The sequence below is a fragment of the Zeus faber genome, assembly GCF_960531495.2.
Source record: "Zeus faber genome assembly, chromosome: 11".
Lineage (NCBI taxonomy): Eukaryota > Metazoa > Chordata > Actinopteri > Zeiformes > Zeidae > Zeus > Zeus faber.
In genome coordinates, this window is record NC_137205.1 from 29,490,922 (window position 1) to 29,512,514 (window position 21,593).

At 49.6% G+C, this 21,593-nt stretch overlaps 1 protein-coding gene across 1 annotated transcript; it reads left to right on the plus strand.

The window, feature by feature from the left end:
• Window positions 1-5,998: 5,998 nt before the first annotated feature.
• Window positions 5,999-21,473, plus strand: tex2 (testis expressed 2; the record flags this gene model as incomplete). Its single annotated transcript, XM_080009001.1, has 11 exons — window positions 5,999-7,762; window positions 9,731-9,931; window positions 10,505-10,847; window positions 13,366-13,691; window positions 14,313-14,459; window positions 14,575-14,674; window positions 16,955-17,075; window positions 17,536-17,661; window positions 17,940-18,149; window positions 18,730-18,850; window positions 19,784-21,473. The coding sequence occupies 11 exons, from the start codon at window positions 5,999-6,001 to the stop codon at window positions 19,931-19,933; spliced, it is 3,609 nt and encodes a 1,202-aa protein (XP_079865127.1). The 3' UTR covers window positions 19,934-21,473.
• Between the last annotated feature and the right edge of the window lie 120 nt (window positions 21,474-21,593).

Consider the following 21,593-nt stretch of genomic DNA (forward strand, 5'->3'; position numbering starts at 1 on the left):
CTGGCCGCCTGGTGTGGAGCAGCCGCCTGGTGTTGAGCAGCCGCCTGGTGTTGAGCAGCCGCCTGGTGTGGAGCAGCCGCCTGGTGTTGAGCAGCCGCCTGGTGTGGAGCAGCCGCCTGGTGTTGAGCAGCCGCCTGGTGTGGAGCAGCCGCCTGGTGTTGAGCAGCCGCCTGGTGTTGAGCAGCCGCCTGGTGTGGAGCAGCCGCCTGGTGTTGAGCAGCCGCCTGGTGTGGAGCAGCCGCCTGGTGTTGAGCAGCCGCCTGGTGTTGAGCAGCCGCCTGGTGTGGAGCAGCCGCCTGGTGTTGAGCAGCCGCCTGGTGTGGAGCAGCCGCCTGGTGTGGAGCAGCCGCCTGGTTCGTTCCGTCGCGGCTCGATGCAGCTTTGCCCCGGATCGTTCCCCAGCTTGGTTTGACGTGTGTCCTCCATGACCGTGTGGGAGACGCCGAGGAGGACTAAGCATGTCGTCACATTTCTCCATTTTGACGGTTACATGGACTTTAGGGGCTGTTTCAGTTTAATATTCTGAAACAGGGTTCCTGGTTGAGGATACTCGTGTTCTGTAATAGTTAAATCCTCATCTTGAGATAAAACGGGATTTCGTCCTAAATACAGATCTCAAGCGTTCGAACTTAAGAATAACCAAAGTTAGAAATGCTACCCGGGAATGTGGCAGTGAACCAGTCCTAAAGCCAAAAATAACAGCCAGAATAACTGTCAGAAATAGAAGCCGTGATTCTGGTTTGGCAAAAATCCCAAATCTCATCTTAAACTGGGAAAGTAGGATTTCATATTCATTTCTGTCATGTCCTCCCTTCTCCTCCCACAAGGCCTCTCTGTCTGAATAGCTGTAGTTATGGAAATGTTGTTCATACAACCAGACGGTGTACTGACGGTACAACCAGATGGTGTAATGACGGTAAAACCAGACGGTGTAATGACGGTACAACCAAGCGGTGTAATGACGGTACAACCAAGCGGTGTAATGACGGTACAACCAAGCGGTGGAATGACGGTACAACCAAGCGGTGTAATGACGGTACAACCAGACGGTATAATGACAGTACAACCAGGCGGTGTACTGACGGTACAACCAGGCGGTGTACTGACGGTACAACCAGGCGGTGTACAGATGGTGTAATGACGGTACAACCAGGCGGTGTACTGATGGTACAACCTGGCGGTGTACAGATGGTGTAATGACACCGCCTGGTTGTACCGTCATGTCCTAAAACCAACAGTCCACACCTTCCATGTTTCTTTTGTCCTCATTGTCTCTGAATAAACATCCATTTTCCACTCTCTCTCTTTCTTTCTCTCTGTCGTTTGCCTCTCCTCCCTCTGTTTACTCCCCTCCTCCTCCTTTGTTCCGTCTCTTCCAGGTCTCTCCATCCTTTATTACCTTCCTTTTGACTCCGTTCCCTCTCTCTCTCTCTCTCTCTCTCTCTCTCTCTCTCTGGCTGCAGCTGATTGGAGTGGCTGCCATCTCATTAATAGGATGAGAGTCTTGTCTTGTTGCCATACCCTCCCCCCGCTGTCCTCCCTCTCTCATTTGTTCCCCTTTTCCTGTCATCTCCTCTCCTCCCTCTCCCCCCCTTCTTCCTCTCTCCTCCACTCTCCCCCCCCCCCTCTTTTGTCTCAGCCCCTCCCTCCCTCCTCTCCTCTATCCTATCCTGACCTATCTTCTCCTCTCTCTGAAAACAGGCTGTTTCAGTGGGAGGAGCCCCCCTCCCGAGGCCCCTATTTCTGTGAGCCAATGGGGTTTGAGCTTTATGCCGGATTCCGTTGTATTTCTCCCTAAACTTTCACTGGTTTCACCTTATCACTACTTATCAGTCGGTGTCCGGAGCAGCGTGGGATAGGGCGTGGCTTGCGGCTTTTTTGTGTCATACAATTACGGAAATGTCATCAAATAAAATAAAATAAATAAATAATAATAAAATAATAATAAATAAATAAATCAACTACATAGATGTGGGGTTTTGTTTGGAGAAACGCGGAGCGGCTGGCGCCGCAGCCTAACATGGACACACACATAAAGAAACAAACAGCAGATTGACATTTTTAAATACCATTAAAATAAATCAAATTAATTCTTACATTTCCATCCTCTGCAGTTTTGTCACGGACAGTTGGTATTAATTCCTCTTTCTTTGAAAAGATTTGTGCTGGTCTCTGCAGCCAACAGAGCACTTCCCACGCTTCGCTCTTAGCTTGGATTCTAGAGGGTCTGGTGGCGCTCCAGCTGTGGGTGGAGTTAGTCAGATGGAGGGGTGGGGTTCTAATTCTATTGAAGTGACGTATATTACTGCGATGACGTATACTAGGGTCGTTTCAGGACATGTTTTCTGGAACAGACAGATCACAACAAATCGACTGGGTTGCTTCATTCCACAGGGTGTTCGTAGAACCATCACACACCACATGTACCTGCACAAGCATCGAGAAAGTTATTTATCTATTCATGATTTCCCTTTTTGCGGTGTGCCTCTAAAGGCCACCTGTTGATGAGGAAAAGTTACAAACTGTGGCAGCAAACAGTCAGAGGTCTCACACTAACTGCAACAGCAGCAGCAGCAGCAGCAGCAGCAGGACAGAGCGTCCAGTCGTCCTGCTCTGTGGACACTTGACACAGGTTCCTCGTGTGTTTGTGTGTAAACACATACAGAACGTGCACCCCACACTTCATACGTGCACCCCACACTTCATACGTGCACCCCACACTTCATACGTGCACCCCAAACTCCCGACACAGGGAAGGTTAGTTTGTGTGCTGGCTGGTGCTGATGTGGCTGGAACACTTGTCTCCAGACACCACGGTAGGGCCGCACGGCATACTTTATATGATGTGATATAATACTGTATATAATGTGATATAATACTGTATATGATGTGATATAATACTGTGTATGATGTGATATAATACTGTATATGAAGCTTCATCAGTATTACTGTTACACTACAGTCAGGTCATCACAACGTAGCCGTGGTATTTCATCAGGGAGGTCCTCCGGGTGCTTCCTGCTGCAGTATTGTGACGGAACCACAAAGAAAGTGGAATAGAAATGGACTCTTTTGAGAAAACACCTTGAAGGCTCATTCCAAATACAGTAACCAATGTCCACAACCATGTGTGACCGGCTCGCTGCCTTTATTTACCTGTTTCTCCATGACAACTACTTAAATGATCCACATCTCGCAGGTCAGTGTCAATGTGGTAATTATTGGATGTGTCACAAACAAGATAAGACAACACATTATTAATAGCCAGGGGAAAATGTAGGTTTTTAAAACACTGCAATGCAAAATAACAAAATATTATTATTATTATTATTTTAATTTTTTTAATTATTATTATTATTGTTATTGTTATTGTTATTATCATTATTATTATTATTATTATTATTATTATTATTATTATTATTGTGTTCGACCCTGCTGTATGGAAAGATGGCAAATGGCACCGTTCTCTGGCATGTTCACAACCTTTATTTAATCTCCCACTTCCACCTCCACCGCTGGGAGGTCTCTCACGGCGACTTCGTTTTTTCGCCTCTGAAAGGTCATCTGCAGCCCCCCCCCTCCATATACCTCCACCTCTCTCTGTGTCTTTCTCTCCTGTTGTGTCTTTTCCTGTCTCTTTCAATCGCTGGTGCCCCGAGTTACGGTCACGATAGAAGCGTGTGCGCGCGCCCACACACACACACACACACACACACACACACACAGCGGCAGTCGCAGGGTCGCCTGAGAGAGTGAAACGCTCTTTTGTTTCCTGCGTCTCCAGAGAGGCCGAGCCGCCCAGGAAGTCCTCCCCAGGGGCTCGGATGCTTTCTCAGAAAAACAGACCTATTGGTGCCTCCATTACTGCTGATGCCTTATCAACCACCTGAAAGCCAGGGGGAGGTGTGTGTGTGTGTGTGTGTGTGTGTGTGTGTGTGTGTGTGTGTGTGTGTGTGTGTGTGTGTGTGTGTGTGTGTGTGTGTGTGTGGCCATCTGCGTGATAAGGCAACATGATTTGAAGGGCTTTGGGAATAAACCTCCATAACCACACAAAGTCTCATTTAGCCTCCGTGTTGGGAATACACAAGAAAGGCGTGTGTGTGTTTGTGTGTGTGTGTGTGTGTGTGCGACCTCCAGTTCCTTTACATTGCCCTCTTGAACAGTTTTCAGCTCCGTCTCTGTAACCGTGCACGCTGTCTTGGATGCGCTGGGCGTGTTTTTCCTTGGGGCTCAGCGGTGGTGGTGGTGTCTTCGGGACGGCTGCTTTCTCCGTCCTTTTATGTTCAAAAGAAATAACAATGAAAAAATGAATGAGTGGGTGTCTGATGCCAGTGTAGTTCATCAGGTGCATGTGGGTTTCTTCCACACCGCCAGTGCATTTCTTATCATTGTTCTTTGTCTTTTACAGGCTTGTATTTTTTATTTTTACTGCACAAACAATAAACTAAACTGACTAAACCGCTTTACGAAATTGACTTTTGTGAATTCCAGATATGTTGCTGTCGACCTTTTTCCACTTGGACAACCAGCTTAATTGACAACCAGAGATGAGACACAGTCGTGGCTGGGGACGTTTCACGCCGCTGTCTGTCGAGCAAAGCATGTGCATGTGACGTCACCCGCTGACGAGCCAGGGTCGTGCCGGAGCCAGATTGGCTCCTCACGGGGCGCGGCCTCCAAGCTTCACGGAACGGGATTGACTTGAAACACCACGACGGTCCGTTTGCTGAAAGCGGCTCCCAGAATGCAATTATGCGGAAATGATGATGCAGTAACAAGCTGCTGTGATGGATCTCCCGCCGACAGGCTTCATCTGGTCTGCAGGACTCCTCCATTCCATCTGATCAGCTGGACCGCGCCCCCTGTGGGCCCCGGAGCTTGGGGGTGGGGGCTCTGTGGTGCTGGCTTCTGAGAACAAATCAATGTTGCCCCGGCCAGGGAGTGGGTAGGGCCGGATGGGTGGTGCCACACTATGTCTGACTATGTCACAGGAGGTAATGGAAGAAGGGAAAGGGGAGAGGGAGCCGCCCGACCTGAGCTCCAAATTAAGATTTGTATTTTTATTTATTTCACCTTTATTTAAAATCTCTTTTTCAAGAGGGAGCTGGCCAGGAAAGCGGCATAAAACAAGATACATCAAGGTTACAGGTGGTACAAGGCGGCGACACAAAAAGGGAGATAAGCATCGTAAACACTCGTACAGGAACCTCCGGTTAAAGCATAAAAAATCGAAAGCAGATCCTCTACACGGACGCTGTATCGATCTGACTGGTGATTTGCAGTGCATTTAGTCTGCCCGGCCTCCTGCCCCCGTCCACATTCACAATGCTGTATTTGTAGACGTTCTGTGAAAGGTTATTCAGTGCGTTAGCGCGGACACTGATGTTCGGATCCGGTGTCATGTAAACGGATTCAATAGATCTTCTTGGGGATGACGCCCGCAGCATATTCTGATCAACAGACCGAGAATATCGCGGTCGTCAGTCGAATTGCGCTCAACTGTTGCGTACACACAACTCAGCTGTGAACCTCAGTGTAAACACCTCCTGGCGGGGTCCTTGTGTTTATTCACCAAAAGGTCAGAGACTCCTCCCACTTCCTGGATTTGACCCAGAAACCGCTGATTCACCGGTCGAACAGGAGTGTGTTTGCACGCCGCACGCTGTTCACGCTCGATGGGATGAAAAAGATGAAGATTATTATATATTTTTTTATTCTTGGGGCGAAAAAAAACAAAACAACAGAAATGGTGAAATTTTCAGGAAAGCCTCCCCTAAAATGTGCTCCTCTTCCTCTGCTCCCAACCCGACTGAACCTCCGTCGAACATTTTGACTGATGAATGAACCGCGTCACCATCTGGTTGAAGGAAACAAAATAACGCAAACTCATGTTAATACCTTCTCCAAAATATTGTATCATTCTGGTGGTTCACCTCATTATGACTAATATGTGCTCTCCCTCCCTCCTCCCAGGCTGTAGGCCCTGTCCGGTGTGCTGATGACCAGCCTGGGCAGCAGCAGCAGTCGGGGTGGGGGCCAACATGCACACACTCCACCAGCTCGCCACACCCGAGGACCCAAGCTCCAGGTTCAGCGCTCCCTCTCCCGAGACACCATCACCATCCACTTCTCCGCCCTGGGGCAAGAGGGAGATGATGAGGAAGAGGAGCTGTACGGGCCTCCCGCGGGGTCCCCGGGGGCCGTGTCCACGTCAGAGCCGTATGGAGCGGACGTGGTTCCAGTCTGGGGAGCCTCGGCGGAGGAGGACCTGGGTGTAGCCACGGGCTTGGAGGCCAGGGAGGAGCTGCTCTTTGAGGCCTCCCTGGCGGCGGCCGTGCTCCCCGTTTGCTCCACCACCCTGTCTGTGAAGCCCACAGCGGCCCCACCCTCTCCAGCGATGAGCATTACCCCCTCCTCCTCCTCTTCTCACTCCATCCTGAGCTCCACACCTCCTGCTAGCTCCTCCTGGCCCTGCGACAGACCCTCGGGCCCTCTCTCCACAGCCAGCTCCTCCTCCTCCTCTCCCTGTAAGTCCGCTGCCATGCCCTCCTCCAAGCCCTTCCTCAGCCTGGTCCGCTCGCTGTCCAATGACGTTGAGCCGCGAGAAGGCGCCCCACCCGCGCCCGGGCCCCCGCCCCCCTCCCACGCACGACACCGACACCTGATGAAATCTTTCGTCAAGTCTCTGTCCACGGACACTTCCAAGCCCGAGCACCAGGAGGCTCCTCTCCATCACCCTCATCATCCGCCGTCGCAGCCACCCCCACGCCATGCGGTGGAGTCCCGGCGCAACATGCAGCTCTTCAAGCAGTTCTCCCAGCCGCGCCTGTCCACCGGCACCGCCGCGGTGGTCCAGGCCGGCGGGGACTCTAAAACGGCACCGTCGTCTCCCCTCACCTCCCCGGACGGGAGGTCCTTCTTCAAGGTCCAAGAGGTGGAGGCCAAGATCGAAGACACCAAGCGCCGACTGTCGGAGGTGATGTCGGACCCTCTGCACCTTTTCAGTAAGATTATGGGCGACGAGCCGGGAGTGTCGGGGCACGGCGGCACGGGGACCCTGGCTGCCACCGCCCACCGCGCCAAGTCTCTGTCCTCCAGTGCGTCGGAGCTCTGCGGGGCGACGGCCGTGAACGGCCACGCGGACAGCAGCGGCAACTACAGCATCAAGGAGGAGGACTGGGCGGAGGGGGAGGAGGAGGAGACCCCCACCGGGGAGGGCCCCAACTCTGTGTTTTTCTCCTTCCCGGCTCCGACGGGGAAGGGCTCCTCCTCCTCCTCTCTGCTGCCCAGGACTCCCTCACTCACCCTGGGCCGCTGCTCCATGTCGGCCCTGGTGGCCCGACAGGAGGACGAGGACTTCTGCGAGCTCTACAGCGAGGACTTTGACGTGTGCACCGACACGGACACGCCGGAGGGGGAGCGCCCGGGGTCCCAGCAGCCCCACACCGCCAGCACGGGGCTGTGCAGTGAGCTGGACACCGAGGAGGAAGACGAGATCAGGGACGAGGATGACGAGGCAGAGGCCGTGCCTATAACCGCCCTCGTCTTCCTCACGCAGCTGGTGTACTGCTACCTGGTCCTCCCCCTGCCGCCGTACCTTTGTGCCGTAGCGCACGGGGTGGTGGCCGGCTTCATGTTGGCAGCCCTGGTCCTGTGGCTCTCCTCCCCACGGGGCTCGTCTCCTGGGGCCACGGGAAGGAAGCGCAGGACGGACCGCTGGAACGTGGCGCAGCTGGACATCAAAGAGCCAGACATATTCAAGGTAAGAGGGAGCTGGCGAGCGGCGGGGAAGACCGTTGCCACCATGTTGTGTCCACTTGCTGGCACTGTGAGTTTGGCGGCAAACTGGAGTGTGATCATTCTACGGCGTTATCGCTGGTATTTTCTGACCTAAACCTTCTCTTTTTCGATCGTTGGGACGATTGCTCAGGTTGACTCCCGGCGATTGAAAAATACGATTTTGGGTTGAAAAATGCATGTTATGTGGACGGTGCAGCCGCATTCCTCATTCCTGTTATCACCACTGAACACATTTAGAATTGCATCTCTGCAATGTGCAGTTACCAGGATTGACCTCCTCCCTGGCACCCACCCAGCTGAAACCAGCTGACTCAGCTGGTGAGATTTTCCTGCGTTGCTTGAGTTGAATTGGCTCAGTTAACAGAGCCTGAGGGATTGGTAAAAAGAAAACAAAAAAACCACGGTGAATCAGGACGTGGGCATCCTCATGAACTGGCACCAACATATTTAAATGATCTAATATTTTCTCTCCAGACCAGAAAATCAGATGAAAGAGGTTGACCTTTTGCCCCTGGGTGTAGTGGAAGCATTCTGTGGGGTTTGGCCCTCACATTGCATTGCGGGATATGCTTGTCAGAATTATTATGTCATTATATTATTATTATGTCATCCTGGTACTTTTCACATCTCCTTTGAGTGAACCTCCGCTTCAGACAAACTTAAAACTGATTTGTCGTACTAAATATTTTGCTAATACACCAGAGATACATGTGCCTTTTTTGTTTTTGCACAGTTTTGATCACACTAGTGTGTGTACATGTATGTATGTATGTATGTATGTATGTTTCTTGGTGGTTCTTATGTGTGTACATGTGGTTCTTATGTGTGTACATGTATGTACTGTATGTATGCATGTTTCTGGGTGGTTCTTGTGTGTGTACATGTATGTATTTATGCATGTTTCTTGGTGGTTCTTGTGTGTGTACATGCATGTATGTATGTATGTATGCATGTTTCTGGGTGGTTCTTGTGTGTGTACATGCATGTTTGTATGTATGTTTCTGGGTGGTTCTTGTGTGTGTACATGCATGTACAGTATATATATATGTTTCGGTGGGGTTTTTGTGTGTGTACATGTATGTATGTATGCATGTTTCTGGGTGGTTCTGGTGTGTGTACATGCATGTCTTTCTCCTCGCTTCGCTGGAGCTCATGGCTGAAGGGCTCAGATGTTCTCATAGGGAGCACTGCAAAATGTGACGAAAACGTACAAGAAATGCTGGAGCCTGAAGCAAAGACATGGCGGGGTCACATGAAGGGAGACGAGGATGCACACCTTCTCACACACACACACACACACACACACACACACACACACACACACACACACACACACACACACACACTTGTTTTCCCTCCTCTTCCTCTGAAGAAAGATGAGGCTCTGAGCATCAACAACAACAGGCATTTTTTGCTTCTTGCAGAGGCTTCGCTTATGATCATTTTAGACAGAAAATTCTCAAAATGAACAATTTCATATATATATATATATATATAGTTACGCGTGTGTGTGTGTGTGTATATATATACTGTATGGGTGTGTGTATGTGTGTGTGTGTATATACTGTGTGTGTGTGTGTATATATACTGTATGTGTGTGTGTGTGTGTGTGTGTGTGTGTGTGTGTGTGTGGAGAAAAACAAATGTTGTAATTCTATATTGTGTTTAATATAAGTCATTAATTGAAAAAGTTGGTGGAATTGTAGGCTATTGAAATTGATATCGGTATTTTCAAAAAGTGGTGCTCGGTGCGAAGTCCTCACCCTAACGGTGTCAATAAGAACAGAAATCTCCCCCCAAGAAAGCCAAACAATCATCCCTTCACAAGAAGGTTTCTCCGAAAACTCAACACCCCCCAAACCCCCATCTGAGCTGGTCCTGGATTCCGAAACCTGTGCATAAAATTTCAAATCCTCCTTCCGTTGTCCAGGGCTGGATGAACGAGATCTCCAGCTACGACCCGGAGACGTACCACGCCACCTTCACCCACTCGGTGTTTGTGCGTCTGGAGGGCTCCGTCCTGCGTCTGTCCAAACCCAACCGCAACATCGCCCGGCGCGCCACACACAACGAGCCCAAGCCCGACGTCACCTACGTCAGCCAGAAGATCTACGACCTGGGCGACAGCAAGGTGTGTGTGTGTGTGTGTGTGTGTGTGTGTGTGTGTGTGTGTGTGTGTGTGTGTGTGTGTGTGTGTGTGTGTTTTGCCATCTGCATAATAAGGCAACATGATTTGAAGGGCTTTGGCAATAAACCTCCATCTCCATAACCACACAGTCTCATTTAGCCTCCGTGTTGGGAATACACAAGAAAGGCGTGTGTGTGTGTGGTTGTGTGTGTGGTTATATGTGTGTGTGTGTGTGTGTGTGTGGTTATATGTGTGTGTGTGTGTGTGTGGGGTTATGTGTGTGTGTGTGTGTGTGTGTGTGTGGTTATATGTGTGTGTGTGCGCACGTGTCTTATGTTCTTCACTCATTGTTCAACCAATAAACGTGGCGTTTAAATATTGATAGGTTGGTAAAATAACTACTTGACCACAGGCAACAACCACCTTAAAAACGTAGTAAGAATTGTACGCTATTTAAAAATCGGACGCGTTTTGAAACTTGCTGCAACGCTCCCAGAATGCATTGCACATCTGTTTACGCAGACATTGAATGTGGAGCATCTTCAGCCCGTTTCCATCTCCCCCCCGGTTCCTCAGATCCACCTGGTGCCGCAGAGCCTGGCCAGGAAGCGGGTGTGGAACAAGAAGTACCCCATCTGCATCGAGCTGGCCCGGCAGGACGACTTCATGTCCAAGGCCCAGGGAGAGAGACCCGAGGCCGGGGAGGAGAGGGCGGCGGGAGCCTCCGAGGGCGAGAGGGCGGACGGGCCGGGGTCCGGGGACGAGGCCAGGCGGCCGGTCTCCGGCGGGGGGGACCTCATCATCTACCTGTTTGGGAGGACGGGCCGCGAGAAGGAGGAGTGGTTCCGGAGGTTCCTGCTGGCGTCGCGTCTGAGGTCGGACGGGAGGGGCGGGTCCCTGGCGTGCGTCGGCAAGAGTGGTGAGTTCCAGGCCCGTAAAGAAGGAGAGGCCTATTACCGTAGTACGTAGAATACAAGCTCCCGGTTGATTGTTATTGCAGCGACACGGATGTCACATAGATCTTCATCTTGCAGCAAGGTCATGTGACATCATGTGACATCATGGGACATCCTGGGACACCATGTCACACCATGTGTGCCCCTTGCACCTGAAATGGCGTACTGTACTCCACGTTTGTGCCATCGTCCAGCGTGCTTTATACGTGAGTGAAAAGATCGATGTCTTCTCGGACATATTACATGGTTACATAGCCGCTCCACTTCCTTTCAGCACGTTGCCATGACGACGTCCTCATGGCAGCGTAGTGGGCAGTGCTTGCACGCCACCATATTTCACCAGATGTAGTGTGTCACCCTGGTGCTCATCACATGTTATTTGATGTGCTCTGTGGTTCTAGACATCCTCAACACACATTTGTCGCACTAAACACAATGCTGGCATGACATTTCGGACGCAGCGTCAACGTTTCTGTCACATACTCTTCGATCGGGCTTCACAGACGTGTGATGGAACCTTGGCTGCAATAATAAACTATTAGGAGCTGACTGTTCGCCGTGCAAACACCTTTTCTTCTTCCTGTGACGTGTTTTCATTTTATTTTTTTTACATCCTGCATCTGAACCCAAAGCGTGTCGTTCGCGTACACAAGAAACCAAACTTGTTTCCGCACACACATTGCATGATACAAAAACTCCAACCTCACACCCATACTGTGTGTGAGGTTAAAAAGAAATATAAAAAGAAAGATAGATTTGTCTGCAAGTGTGTGTGCGACACCTTCGAGTGAGCCTACAGATAAACACACACACACCACAAGGTGTGTATGTGTATGTGTCCTTATGACTTTTTTCTTCTTATGAATTCCAAACAAACACACACACACATGCACGCACGCACACACACACACACACACACACTGGGGCCGACCGTCTTGTAGTATCTAACTGCACAGCCATCAGATCTGTGTATAATCCCCCTCAGGGTTTGACAATCCTCTCGGCAGAGCCAACAGATGTGTGAACGGGTCAAGGGGATTACACGCGGTGCAACATATCGTATTGTAGCACCGGCCCCCCCGAGTGAAAGAGACGTAAGCCCACAAGTGCGGCATTAGGTAAAAGCCAAAGCCAAACTGCAGCGGTAATACCATGTGAACGATACACAGGCTAATATTAGATGGTGAGGGTTATGCCGTAAGAAAGAGGATTTCTATCCACGCCTCTGTACCTGCACCGCGGCGACGTCAATTGTTGGGTTTGAATGGTTGATCCAGTGTGAGACAAAGCATGAGTCCCTGGTGTTTATTATGGTCTGAACACAGGATTTATGAATATAGAATATACCGTAGCTATTCAAGCCTATTGAAAATGTTGAGTTTATTCTGCAAATGTGCAATCGGACGCATCAACTCCGCCCTGCAGACGACGTCGTAGTCTGTTGATGTGTGGGCTTGTGTTCAAAATCAACCTTTTCCACCTTGTAAATTTCTCCCCGCGTCACCCAAAACGTAAACAGTTGCCGTCGGACAATTTCCGTATAACGTTGATGTCGTGATTGGGTGCCATCCTAGTTGTAATGATGTGGTAGAACTGGGATGTTCTTTCTGCTCCATGAGGCTGCGTGGCAGGACCGTGGATGAATAACGACTCCTTCTGCCTGCTCCGCCCGTTTCCACATCGCTTTGCTTTCCGCGTGACTTATTTTCCCGAAATTGTGTTTTTCCTGCGTCTTGAATCTCTTGGCAATATCACCTTCTCTCGTTTATATTCGCTAGTGTATGAAAGTGTCGCTCCCAAAATATTCTCGCATTATCCATATCGGGTTATTTGATTAAAAGTATTGGAATTCATACCTAGTGTCGTTAATCAACATCTCATATTGACGCCTCAAATAATCAAGGTTTTATATTTTATTACATCTTTATATTGATTAATTATATGTTTATTCATGAATCGTATCGTATTTTCAGCAGTATTTGATATATGGATGATTTCCTCACCAGTTGGTAGAGGTAGAGTAGAGGGGGTAGAGTTAGCGGTAGGGTAGAAGTAGAGTAACAGTAGGGGTAGGGTAGCGTAGTGGGGTAGAGTAGAGGTAGAGTTGGAGGAAGAAGTTGAGTTGGTGTTATAGCAGAAGTATTGTTGGACGTTGAGTTGGAGTAGGAGTTGAGGTAGTGATAGTAGAAGTAGATGTGGAGTTGGAGGTACAGAAGAGGTAGAGTAGAGGGAGGTAGAGTAAGAGTAGAGGTACTGTAGAGTAGAGTTATAAATGTAGGGGGATGGAGAATAGAGGGAGGTAGAGTAGAGGTATAGTAGAGGAAGGTATAGTTGTGGTAGAGTAGAGGGAGGTAGAGTAGTGGTAGAGTATTAGTAAAGTAGAGGTAGACGTGTCATGGGTATTGCCAGTTTGACCCAGCTGCTTTCTCTCACCTTCTCTCGTTCCCTCATTTGGACCCTGAACCCTGCTTTCCCCTCCAGCCTTCTTACCCTCCCACAGCCAGAGCAGCGGCTCCCAGTCTGCACCAGCAGCTGGCCCTGCAGGAGGTGCAGGAGGCGGGGAGGCGGAGGGCCGGTGCAGCGGGACCCGGAGCAGCCTGGAGGAGGTGCACCAGACTCCGCCTCGCCAGCGGGACTCCTCCTCTGCTCCGTCCTGGGGCTACGCCGCCGGGGCCAAGCAGAAGCTGCTCCTGGATTATAATGTTTACATGGCCAAGTACGTCAACCCCCAGCCCCCAGCGGGGAGCCCCGCCGCCACCACCAGCCCTGGACACAGCCCAGAGAGCAGCCCCAGAGCCAAGAAGAAGGTAGGTGGAGCGGAATGGAATGGAATGGAATGTGGGCGTGTGAAGCCCTTTTCAGACTGCACTGTGAGTTAGGGCTAAAGAAATAGACTGGATTTGACTTGATTAGATGGATGGGTGGATGGATGGGTGGAGGGGTGGATGGGTAAAGGATGAAATGTGAGCTTGTGAAGCCCTTTAACACCGGAGGGCTCTATAGACGAAAGTGATTTCAATTGATTCGATGGATGGGTGGGTGGATGATGGGTGGGTGAATAGATCTTATGGGTGGGTGGTTGTGTGGTTGGATGGATGGGCGGAGCGTGCTTTCACCTCCTGCTCGATTCACACTTTGAACATCCGACTAGTTCATGTGATGCTAAGCTTGTATTACTCAGATTTCCTTAAAATGCTCTGATGCTTCGTGTGGGGATTTGAATTATGGGTTAAAATGCTGAGATTTCTGTTCGTCTTGTACCATTACGTTGGAAACAAGACGATGCGCAGTTGGGAGAACCTTTCGCAAGCGTGGAATGCCCGTCGGCCGCCGGTATCGGTCGGTAGTTCCACACCCTGAGCAGAAACATCTTGAGGGACTCCAAACCACCCCTCGTGTCTCCAAACCACCCCTCGTGTCTCCATCAGTCGTCCAGGAGCGAGTCAGAAGAGCGGGTGGAGCCCGAGGCCTGGGTGAACGCCCTGCTGGGGAGGGTCTTCTGGGACTTCCTGGGAGAGAAGCACTGGGCCACCCTGGTCTCCAAAAAGATCCAGATGAAGCTCAGCAAGATCAGGGTGGGTAGCGCGCGCACAGCGGAACACAACCGCCGCCCTCGCCGTGGCTCCACCCGTGGAGCGGAGTTCTAATGCGTGTCGTGGGCTCGTGTGTGTGTGTGTGTGTGTGTTTCAGCTGCCGTACTTCATGAACGAACTGACGCTGACGGAGCTGGACATGGGCGTGGCCATCCCCAAGATCCTGCGGGCGTCCAGGCCCTCCGTGGACCACCAAGGTGGGCAGGAAGCCGCCCGCGCTGGGCATGGTCCGGTCTGCCGCCAAGACGGACTTTCTTTTTATTTCAACTATGTCCCCTCCCTCCTCCTTCCTTCCGAGACGCTATCAGTCCGTTACTTATCTCTTATACAATACTACTATTTTTTTTCTGTCTGGATTGAGACGTTCTCTCCCCTCCTCCTCCGCTTCTTTGAAGTGGGGGTTTTCCCCGCCGCCCCGCCCGGCGCTCTATTATCCAGAGCAATTAAACTTTATGTCCCGGGTGGTGTTATGTCCCGCTCGCCTCGTCCAGAGACGGTGACTCACTCCGCCCGCCGCTCAGCCGGTCGATCCACACCCGGGGAAATCAGAGGTCATTGTACCTCCGGCGCCGTCTCGCCGGATTTAGGGTTCAATCGAGGGAAGATGAAGTGGCAGCGACGTAGTACGGCAGGACGTTTGAAAATGAAATACAGGGTTTTGTGGCGGGGTCACCTCACTGGTTTTACTTTCAGTGATCGAGGTGCGAGTCATCCGTCTCTGAGCAGCAGCAGGAACTTCCTTATATGCAGAAATGGAGGGGTGGTGATTTATGCTAATTAGACTTTTCTGTCCATCAGTGTACGCACGTGGGGGCACGGGCCTTGCCACCTTTCTGTGCACGCTGCCATATTTCACCCGATGTGGCACGACGGTGGGACGACGTCTCGGTGCTTTTCGTAAACTGTCTGAGCGCACGGTGTTTTCAACCCTCGCCCGGCGGGCCACAGTGTGTGCCCGTGTGACATTCTGGACATAGCAACCGTTTCAAAAACAAAGGAAATAAAGGTGGCCCCACCGACGTAGCTCTGGAGCTGTGATCTACATTCCGTTGCATTTACAGATTCAAAAAAAAAAAAAAAAAAAGGTTCTGAAAAACGCTCCCATCTCTCCGTCACAGTTCCCCGCGGGGATAATGTGAGATGTTCCGGAGCTGGGGGAAAAGAAAAAAAAAAGCTTTGTGAATGGTGATGTGAGGTTATCAGAGGAAGTGCTCCTGCGACGTTAAATCATCATTAATGCGTTATGAGACGTCTCTGTGCTTCTGCGTCGATGGCACTCAGTCGCCATTATACAAAGAGACTCCTCGCAATTAGTTCCTAAAATCACCGAGACGTGATTTGACTGACAATGTCTCTAAATAGTCCAAGTTGTGCGCGCACACACACACACGCCCACACACCCCCACGATGCAGATTATGCTGATTGCTCTGAGGTTAATTGGGTCCTCCAGACTGTCTCTGTCTGTTTGTCGAGCTCTGATTCAAGGCGTGGCGTCGCTCCGTGTCGTGCTCTGACTTAATGCTCTCGTTTAGCGTCTCCTCGACGGGACAGCCACACACACACACACAAACACACACACACACACACACACACACACACACACACACACACACACACGCTCACACACTCACTCTCACATACAACCTCACACACTCTCTCACACACACACACATAATGTGCAGCTTTGGGGGCAGAGGTTGCAGAGTGAACAGCAGGAGGTCTGAAGCTGCACCTCCTTCCTGTTCCTGCTGAGACGCATCACTGACCTTTTAGAGCGGACTCCTTCCTGTTGGGGTGTCGGGCTGGTGGAGCCCCAGTATGCAAAGCAGATGGAGAACTGCTGTTCTGAGAAATGTAGCACATAGGTTGATATCCTCATAGGTTGATATCCTCATAGGTTCATGTCGTCATGATTACCACGTGGTTTGTGTATATAAACGAGAGAGGAACTCGAGGTTTCGCAGTTTTTCAGCCAAGGCTTAATATAAATGTTGGTTCACATAATTTATAACTGTTGATAGCAACAACCTCGCTGAACGCTGTACAGCTTCTCACTGTGTTTCCATTCTGTCCAATGGGGCAAATGAATCAGCGTTAAAAATTTTAAATCTCCTTTTTGAAAATGAGAAACTGACAATATTGTTATGGTTTTCCTGTTTTACTGCCACTTGTGGCTACATCCGTGCTGATGTAAGAGACTAGGAACAGGAAGTTGTGTCGCCACCTGCCGTGGACGACGTTTTGCTCAGGATGTACTGCAGAAATTACAAAAATTGGTTTTAACTTAAATATGACATAACTGTTATTCAAAACGCGCTTAAAAAAAAATACACTAAGAACCAAGGGACAACAATGTGAGCTTGCTGTTTTTGGAAAAGAGATTTCATTAATTTAATTTCCTGCATGTTGAAAACGATGTTCATGCATCATGGGAAAATGCTATTGAGATGATTTCTGTCTGTCTCTCTCTCTGCAGGTCTGTGGTTCGATCTGGAGGTCTCCTACACCGGCTCCTTCCTGATGACCCTGGAGACCAAGATGAACCTGGCCAGGCTGGGGAAGGAGGGCGAGGGCCCGGGGGAGCAGGGGAAAGAGGGGTGACGTGTGCATGTTTACGTGGAGATTGCCTCCGATCGTTGACATTCGGGGTCGGTTATTATTGGCGCATGTTCACTGACGTGGGGATCAGCTTCTTCTCATGTGGCATTGGGAATCGATCCTTAGATTTGTCTAAAAGCTCGGAGCCTGGATTTGCCTGGAGTGGAATTAGTGTCGTCCCATTTGTTTTTCCTCTGTTCTATTGACTCTCTATCTCTCTCCACTCTGTTTGTCACTCTGCCTCTCGCTGTGAAATGTGTCCCACGCGTGGTAAGTTTGAGATATGGCCGCTAATCAGGTATTAATGTATTAATGTTTCTGTTACAACGTGATTTGACGTAGATGTATTTTCCTAAATGGTTTAATAATACGTTTTTTTATGTTAAATAACCATAAATATTAACTCGTATTACTCCAGCTGTTTTAATGGTGGTGTGTGTGTGCGTGCGTGTTCCTCAGGTCCAGGCCTCGGACGTACTGTTTGGCCGACAGCGATGAGGAATCCTCCAGCGCCGGCTCCTCCGATGAGGAGGACGCCCCTGAAGTCCTCGCCGACAAAGCGGCGGTTCTGCCCGGCGCCGAGGGGTGAGCACCACGACCCCGTCGCTGCTCTGAGTGGAAGGAAAATGCTGTGTGAAACAAAGATGTGTTGACGTAGAAAGAAAGCAGTCATGTTTCGGCCTTGACGGTCCACACGCACCTCCACCCACTCCACATTGATCAAGCCCCACATTGGAGATCGTGCTGCGTATATATCATATTGGCCTCCACCCTCACCCTTGAGTAGAGGAGATGCCGTTATGAATAAATGATATTCTGACTCACCCCTCTCCTCCTCCTCCATCCTTCTCTTCTGCTCTCAGCTACGTGGGCGGCCACAGGCCCAGCAAGATCATGCGCTTTGTGGACAAGATCGCCAAGTCCAAGTACTTTCAGAAGGCCACAGAGACGGAGTTCATCAAAAAGAAGATGGAGGAGATGTCCAACACGCCGCTGCTGCTCACCGTGGAGGTGCAGGAGTGTCGGGGGACGCTGGCCGTCAACATCCCACCGCCCCCCACCGACAGGATCTGGTACGGTTAAAAAACGTTTTTTTAATAATAATTAAAAACAAAATGTAACGTTTGGTTAGAAAATAGACCTAAGGACGCCCTCTGGTGGTCATGAAGGAGACAGGGATTGGCTCAGGATACTCTAACTGTACATGCTTGTAATATGGATCATGCGTGTTCATCCATTCTTGGATGTGGATTATATATTCATTAATGGTGTTAATATATGGATAGTATCTAATAATAACTGAATTGAAATAATGATCCTTAGTCATACTGAACGTTTCCTGTTAATACTCAAAATCTTTGAAATATGAAACAGAATGTAAGCGTTGGAGGTCAGATTATATAAAAGGAAGGAAATCTATGAAGTGAGTTTGAAGAAGTCTCAATAAATGTGATGAAGTCTGAATAACGGGGGAGGGGGCCGACGTGACATGACGCACTGGGGCGTTTCCTAGATGGATTCTGTTTTTGTTCCTGTTATTTGTGATTATTAATCTGCCCCCAAAATGGAAGGTTTCCTACCGCTGCCTCACAGCCATGCAACGATCCCCGTCACCCGCTGAAACAGAACTGTCGGGCGTGTTTGCTGTTGCAGGTATGGTTTCCGCAGCCCGCCGCACCTGGAGCTGAAGGCCCGGCCCAAACTGGGCGAGAGGGAGGTGACGTTGGCCCACGTGACGGACTGGATCGAGAAGAAACTGGACCAGGAGTTCCAGGTAAGACGCCTGCTGCGCCGCAAACGCTGCGTCACAGATTCGGGTGGGGTTGAGGGAGCGTTGTGCACATGGGAGAGAACGGAGCTCGGCAGGCTCGTTCCTCTAACCTGCAGCGACCCGGACGAACCGCAAACTGAACGTGCAGTACTTGTCTTTGCACGGCGACGTGGAGGCTTTAGGTCTAGGCCTGCGTTGCCCGGCCGAGCGGCTGGAAGGTGTTCTCTGGAGAGGCTCCCAAATAGTTTGGGAACTACAATGGGCTCATAAAACACAATTGAAGGAGTCGTTTATGGCCGCCCTCCAACTGGTGCTACAAAGCCGTGTGTGCCTGTGGCTCCGCAGTAATGACACGCCTGCCTCGATAAATAATGGGACCGGGGGCCACCTGCAGGGGACCTGGGCGTGTCCCCGCTCTCAGCTCCACGGTAGAACTGTACTTATCGCTGTCTGACTCTGAGAACGTGAACATTATGTGTCTGGACTTCCAAACCTGCCTCAGGTGAAACGGAACCCTGCAACATGAGGGGATGCACTCACTGCTTATTTAGACCATGAATGGGGCCCACAGGGGCCCCAAAACAAAGTGCAAAGTACAAGTACATTATATACATTTATTCAAGTATACTTTTCTTTCTGCTTATGTCTATATTTTTAACTCTACATTTCTAGCAGTTCAGTCATGACACTGGACATGACAAGCCCTTTTATTTTTGATACGTAGCGCAAATCTACTTTGTCCTTTTGTCTGTGTAATGTTATGTTTACTGTGCTTTTTAAATGTTCATATTTCTACTTCCTATGCACGATGCATGCATCTGGTGATCTGCATCCACATTTCAGGAGGAATAAACAAACCCACACCCTCCCCCCCTTTCGATTGTAGTCGGTTGAAGCTTCATTGGCCCCCTTTTTTGTTCCTGTGCTCTCCAACAGAAAATATTTGTGATGCCAAACATGGATGACGTGTGGCTACCCATAATGCACTCTGCCATGGACATGCGCTCCAGCGCCAATGCGGTTACTGAGACAACCAATGCCTTGAAGGACCCGGAGGCCGTGGAGCCCGAGGTCTCGGACGTGTGAAGACGCCACTTTACAAAAGTGTCCAGTGACTGTGGCAACACGAGCCGGGTGCCGTGCTCCACCCACCACCCCAGTGGGGCGGGGCGTTCTGTCCCAACCCACGACCACGCCCGTTAAGAGACCTCCAAATAATTGGTGGCCATGACAATGGACGTGGGGGAGGCTGTTCAGATTGGTCGTAAATGCTTTAACGTGTCACTTGATTGTCAATTTTCATGTGAGGAATTATTTATAATGGTTGTTTTTTTTTCCCTAATAAAACAGTAGATGAGACGAGGCAGCGCAGAATGAAATGCCAAGCAACCAGAACAAGAACCATGATACCTGTGATGTACAGCGGCACAAACACACCTTTGATTTGGATTTGGCGTTACGGTTGCCGTGAAAATGTCATTTGTTTTATTCTCTTATTTTGGATTCAAAACCTGATCGGTTTCATTTACTGGTTTTCTATGCGAGCGCCTGTGCATCTGAGAGCGGGCGTTCGAGAAAAGTCACGACTTTGTGGGTGGTTTGCTCTGGACCGCAGCATTTAATGCACATTTTACACTGATTTCGGAAATCGGTCTCGCGCAAACAGATCAGTGCCACTGTCCGTCAGCACACCTGTAAGGTCATTTTACTGAAAGCTGACCCCACTCGAGCTGTCCGAGACACAGGTTTCATACTCATCAGGTCCAGTTTCTACCCAAAAGAAAATATAGAAGCTGTGCATAAACTCATCTATTTCTTACACAGGCTTAAAAATAATATACTTTGTCAACTGCTGAATGCATACAACACAGGCACCCAGCTTTGTGAGGTATTACCCACAATAAACTGATCATTATCATCACACTTCATAATTTGAATACGGTCTAAATTGACCTGGATAACAAATAAGAGGTATCGGCAAGCAGTGGCCCAGCTTTAACACCACAAATGTAATAAGCTCCCCCGAGACCAAGACTGTCATTTCAGCCATTTTGCTTAAAACACATGTTCTGTCATTACCAAACTCCCAGCTAACGCTTGTTTTTTTTTGTACTGTATATAAAATAATCATTTTGAATGATTGCAAATTTTGTTTGCCTAAATACAATCTATTGCTTTACAGATTTGTTTTTGAGTTCACGTGTTGCCGATGTTGGAACTAAGTAAAACTATGAGGCAGAAGTGCCTTGATCAATAACTGAACATTCCTCCTTGGTGGGTCATCTTTTTCATATGTTGCATCATGATTAAGCAGAAACAAAATAGCTCATCCGTGCCATCTCATTTTTGACGACACGTCCTCACGTTCATATTTAGGTGTGTTATTTTGCACAGTGATGAAATTAACACAACGTTGTCGTGTCCAGTGATGCCACATAATGTTAATTTGGATCAATAAAGAATTTTTGCTTGAAGATGTGTCCTGCGTGCACGTAAAACATACCATCGGGACAGCGTTGCTGCTAAACCAAAGCAGTGTTTTACCTAACAGTCTAGCAAGACATACTGAAACAGAAATACTGTACATTGGATGTGAATTGCTCTTAAAAGAGAAACTTGGGGGGATTGCCAAGAAACCCCAGTTATAACAAGCCATAGTTCATTCTGGCACTATAGCTTGGCCTGTATGGCCACGGGTAAGGCCATGCAGGTTCAAAGATAGTGCCACAAGACAGGTTCTAATGAA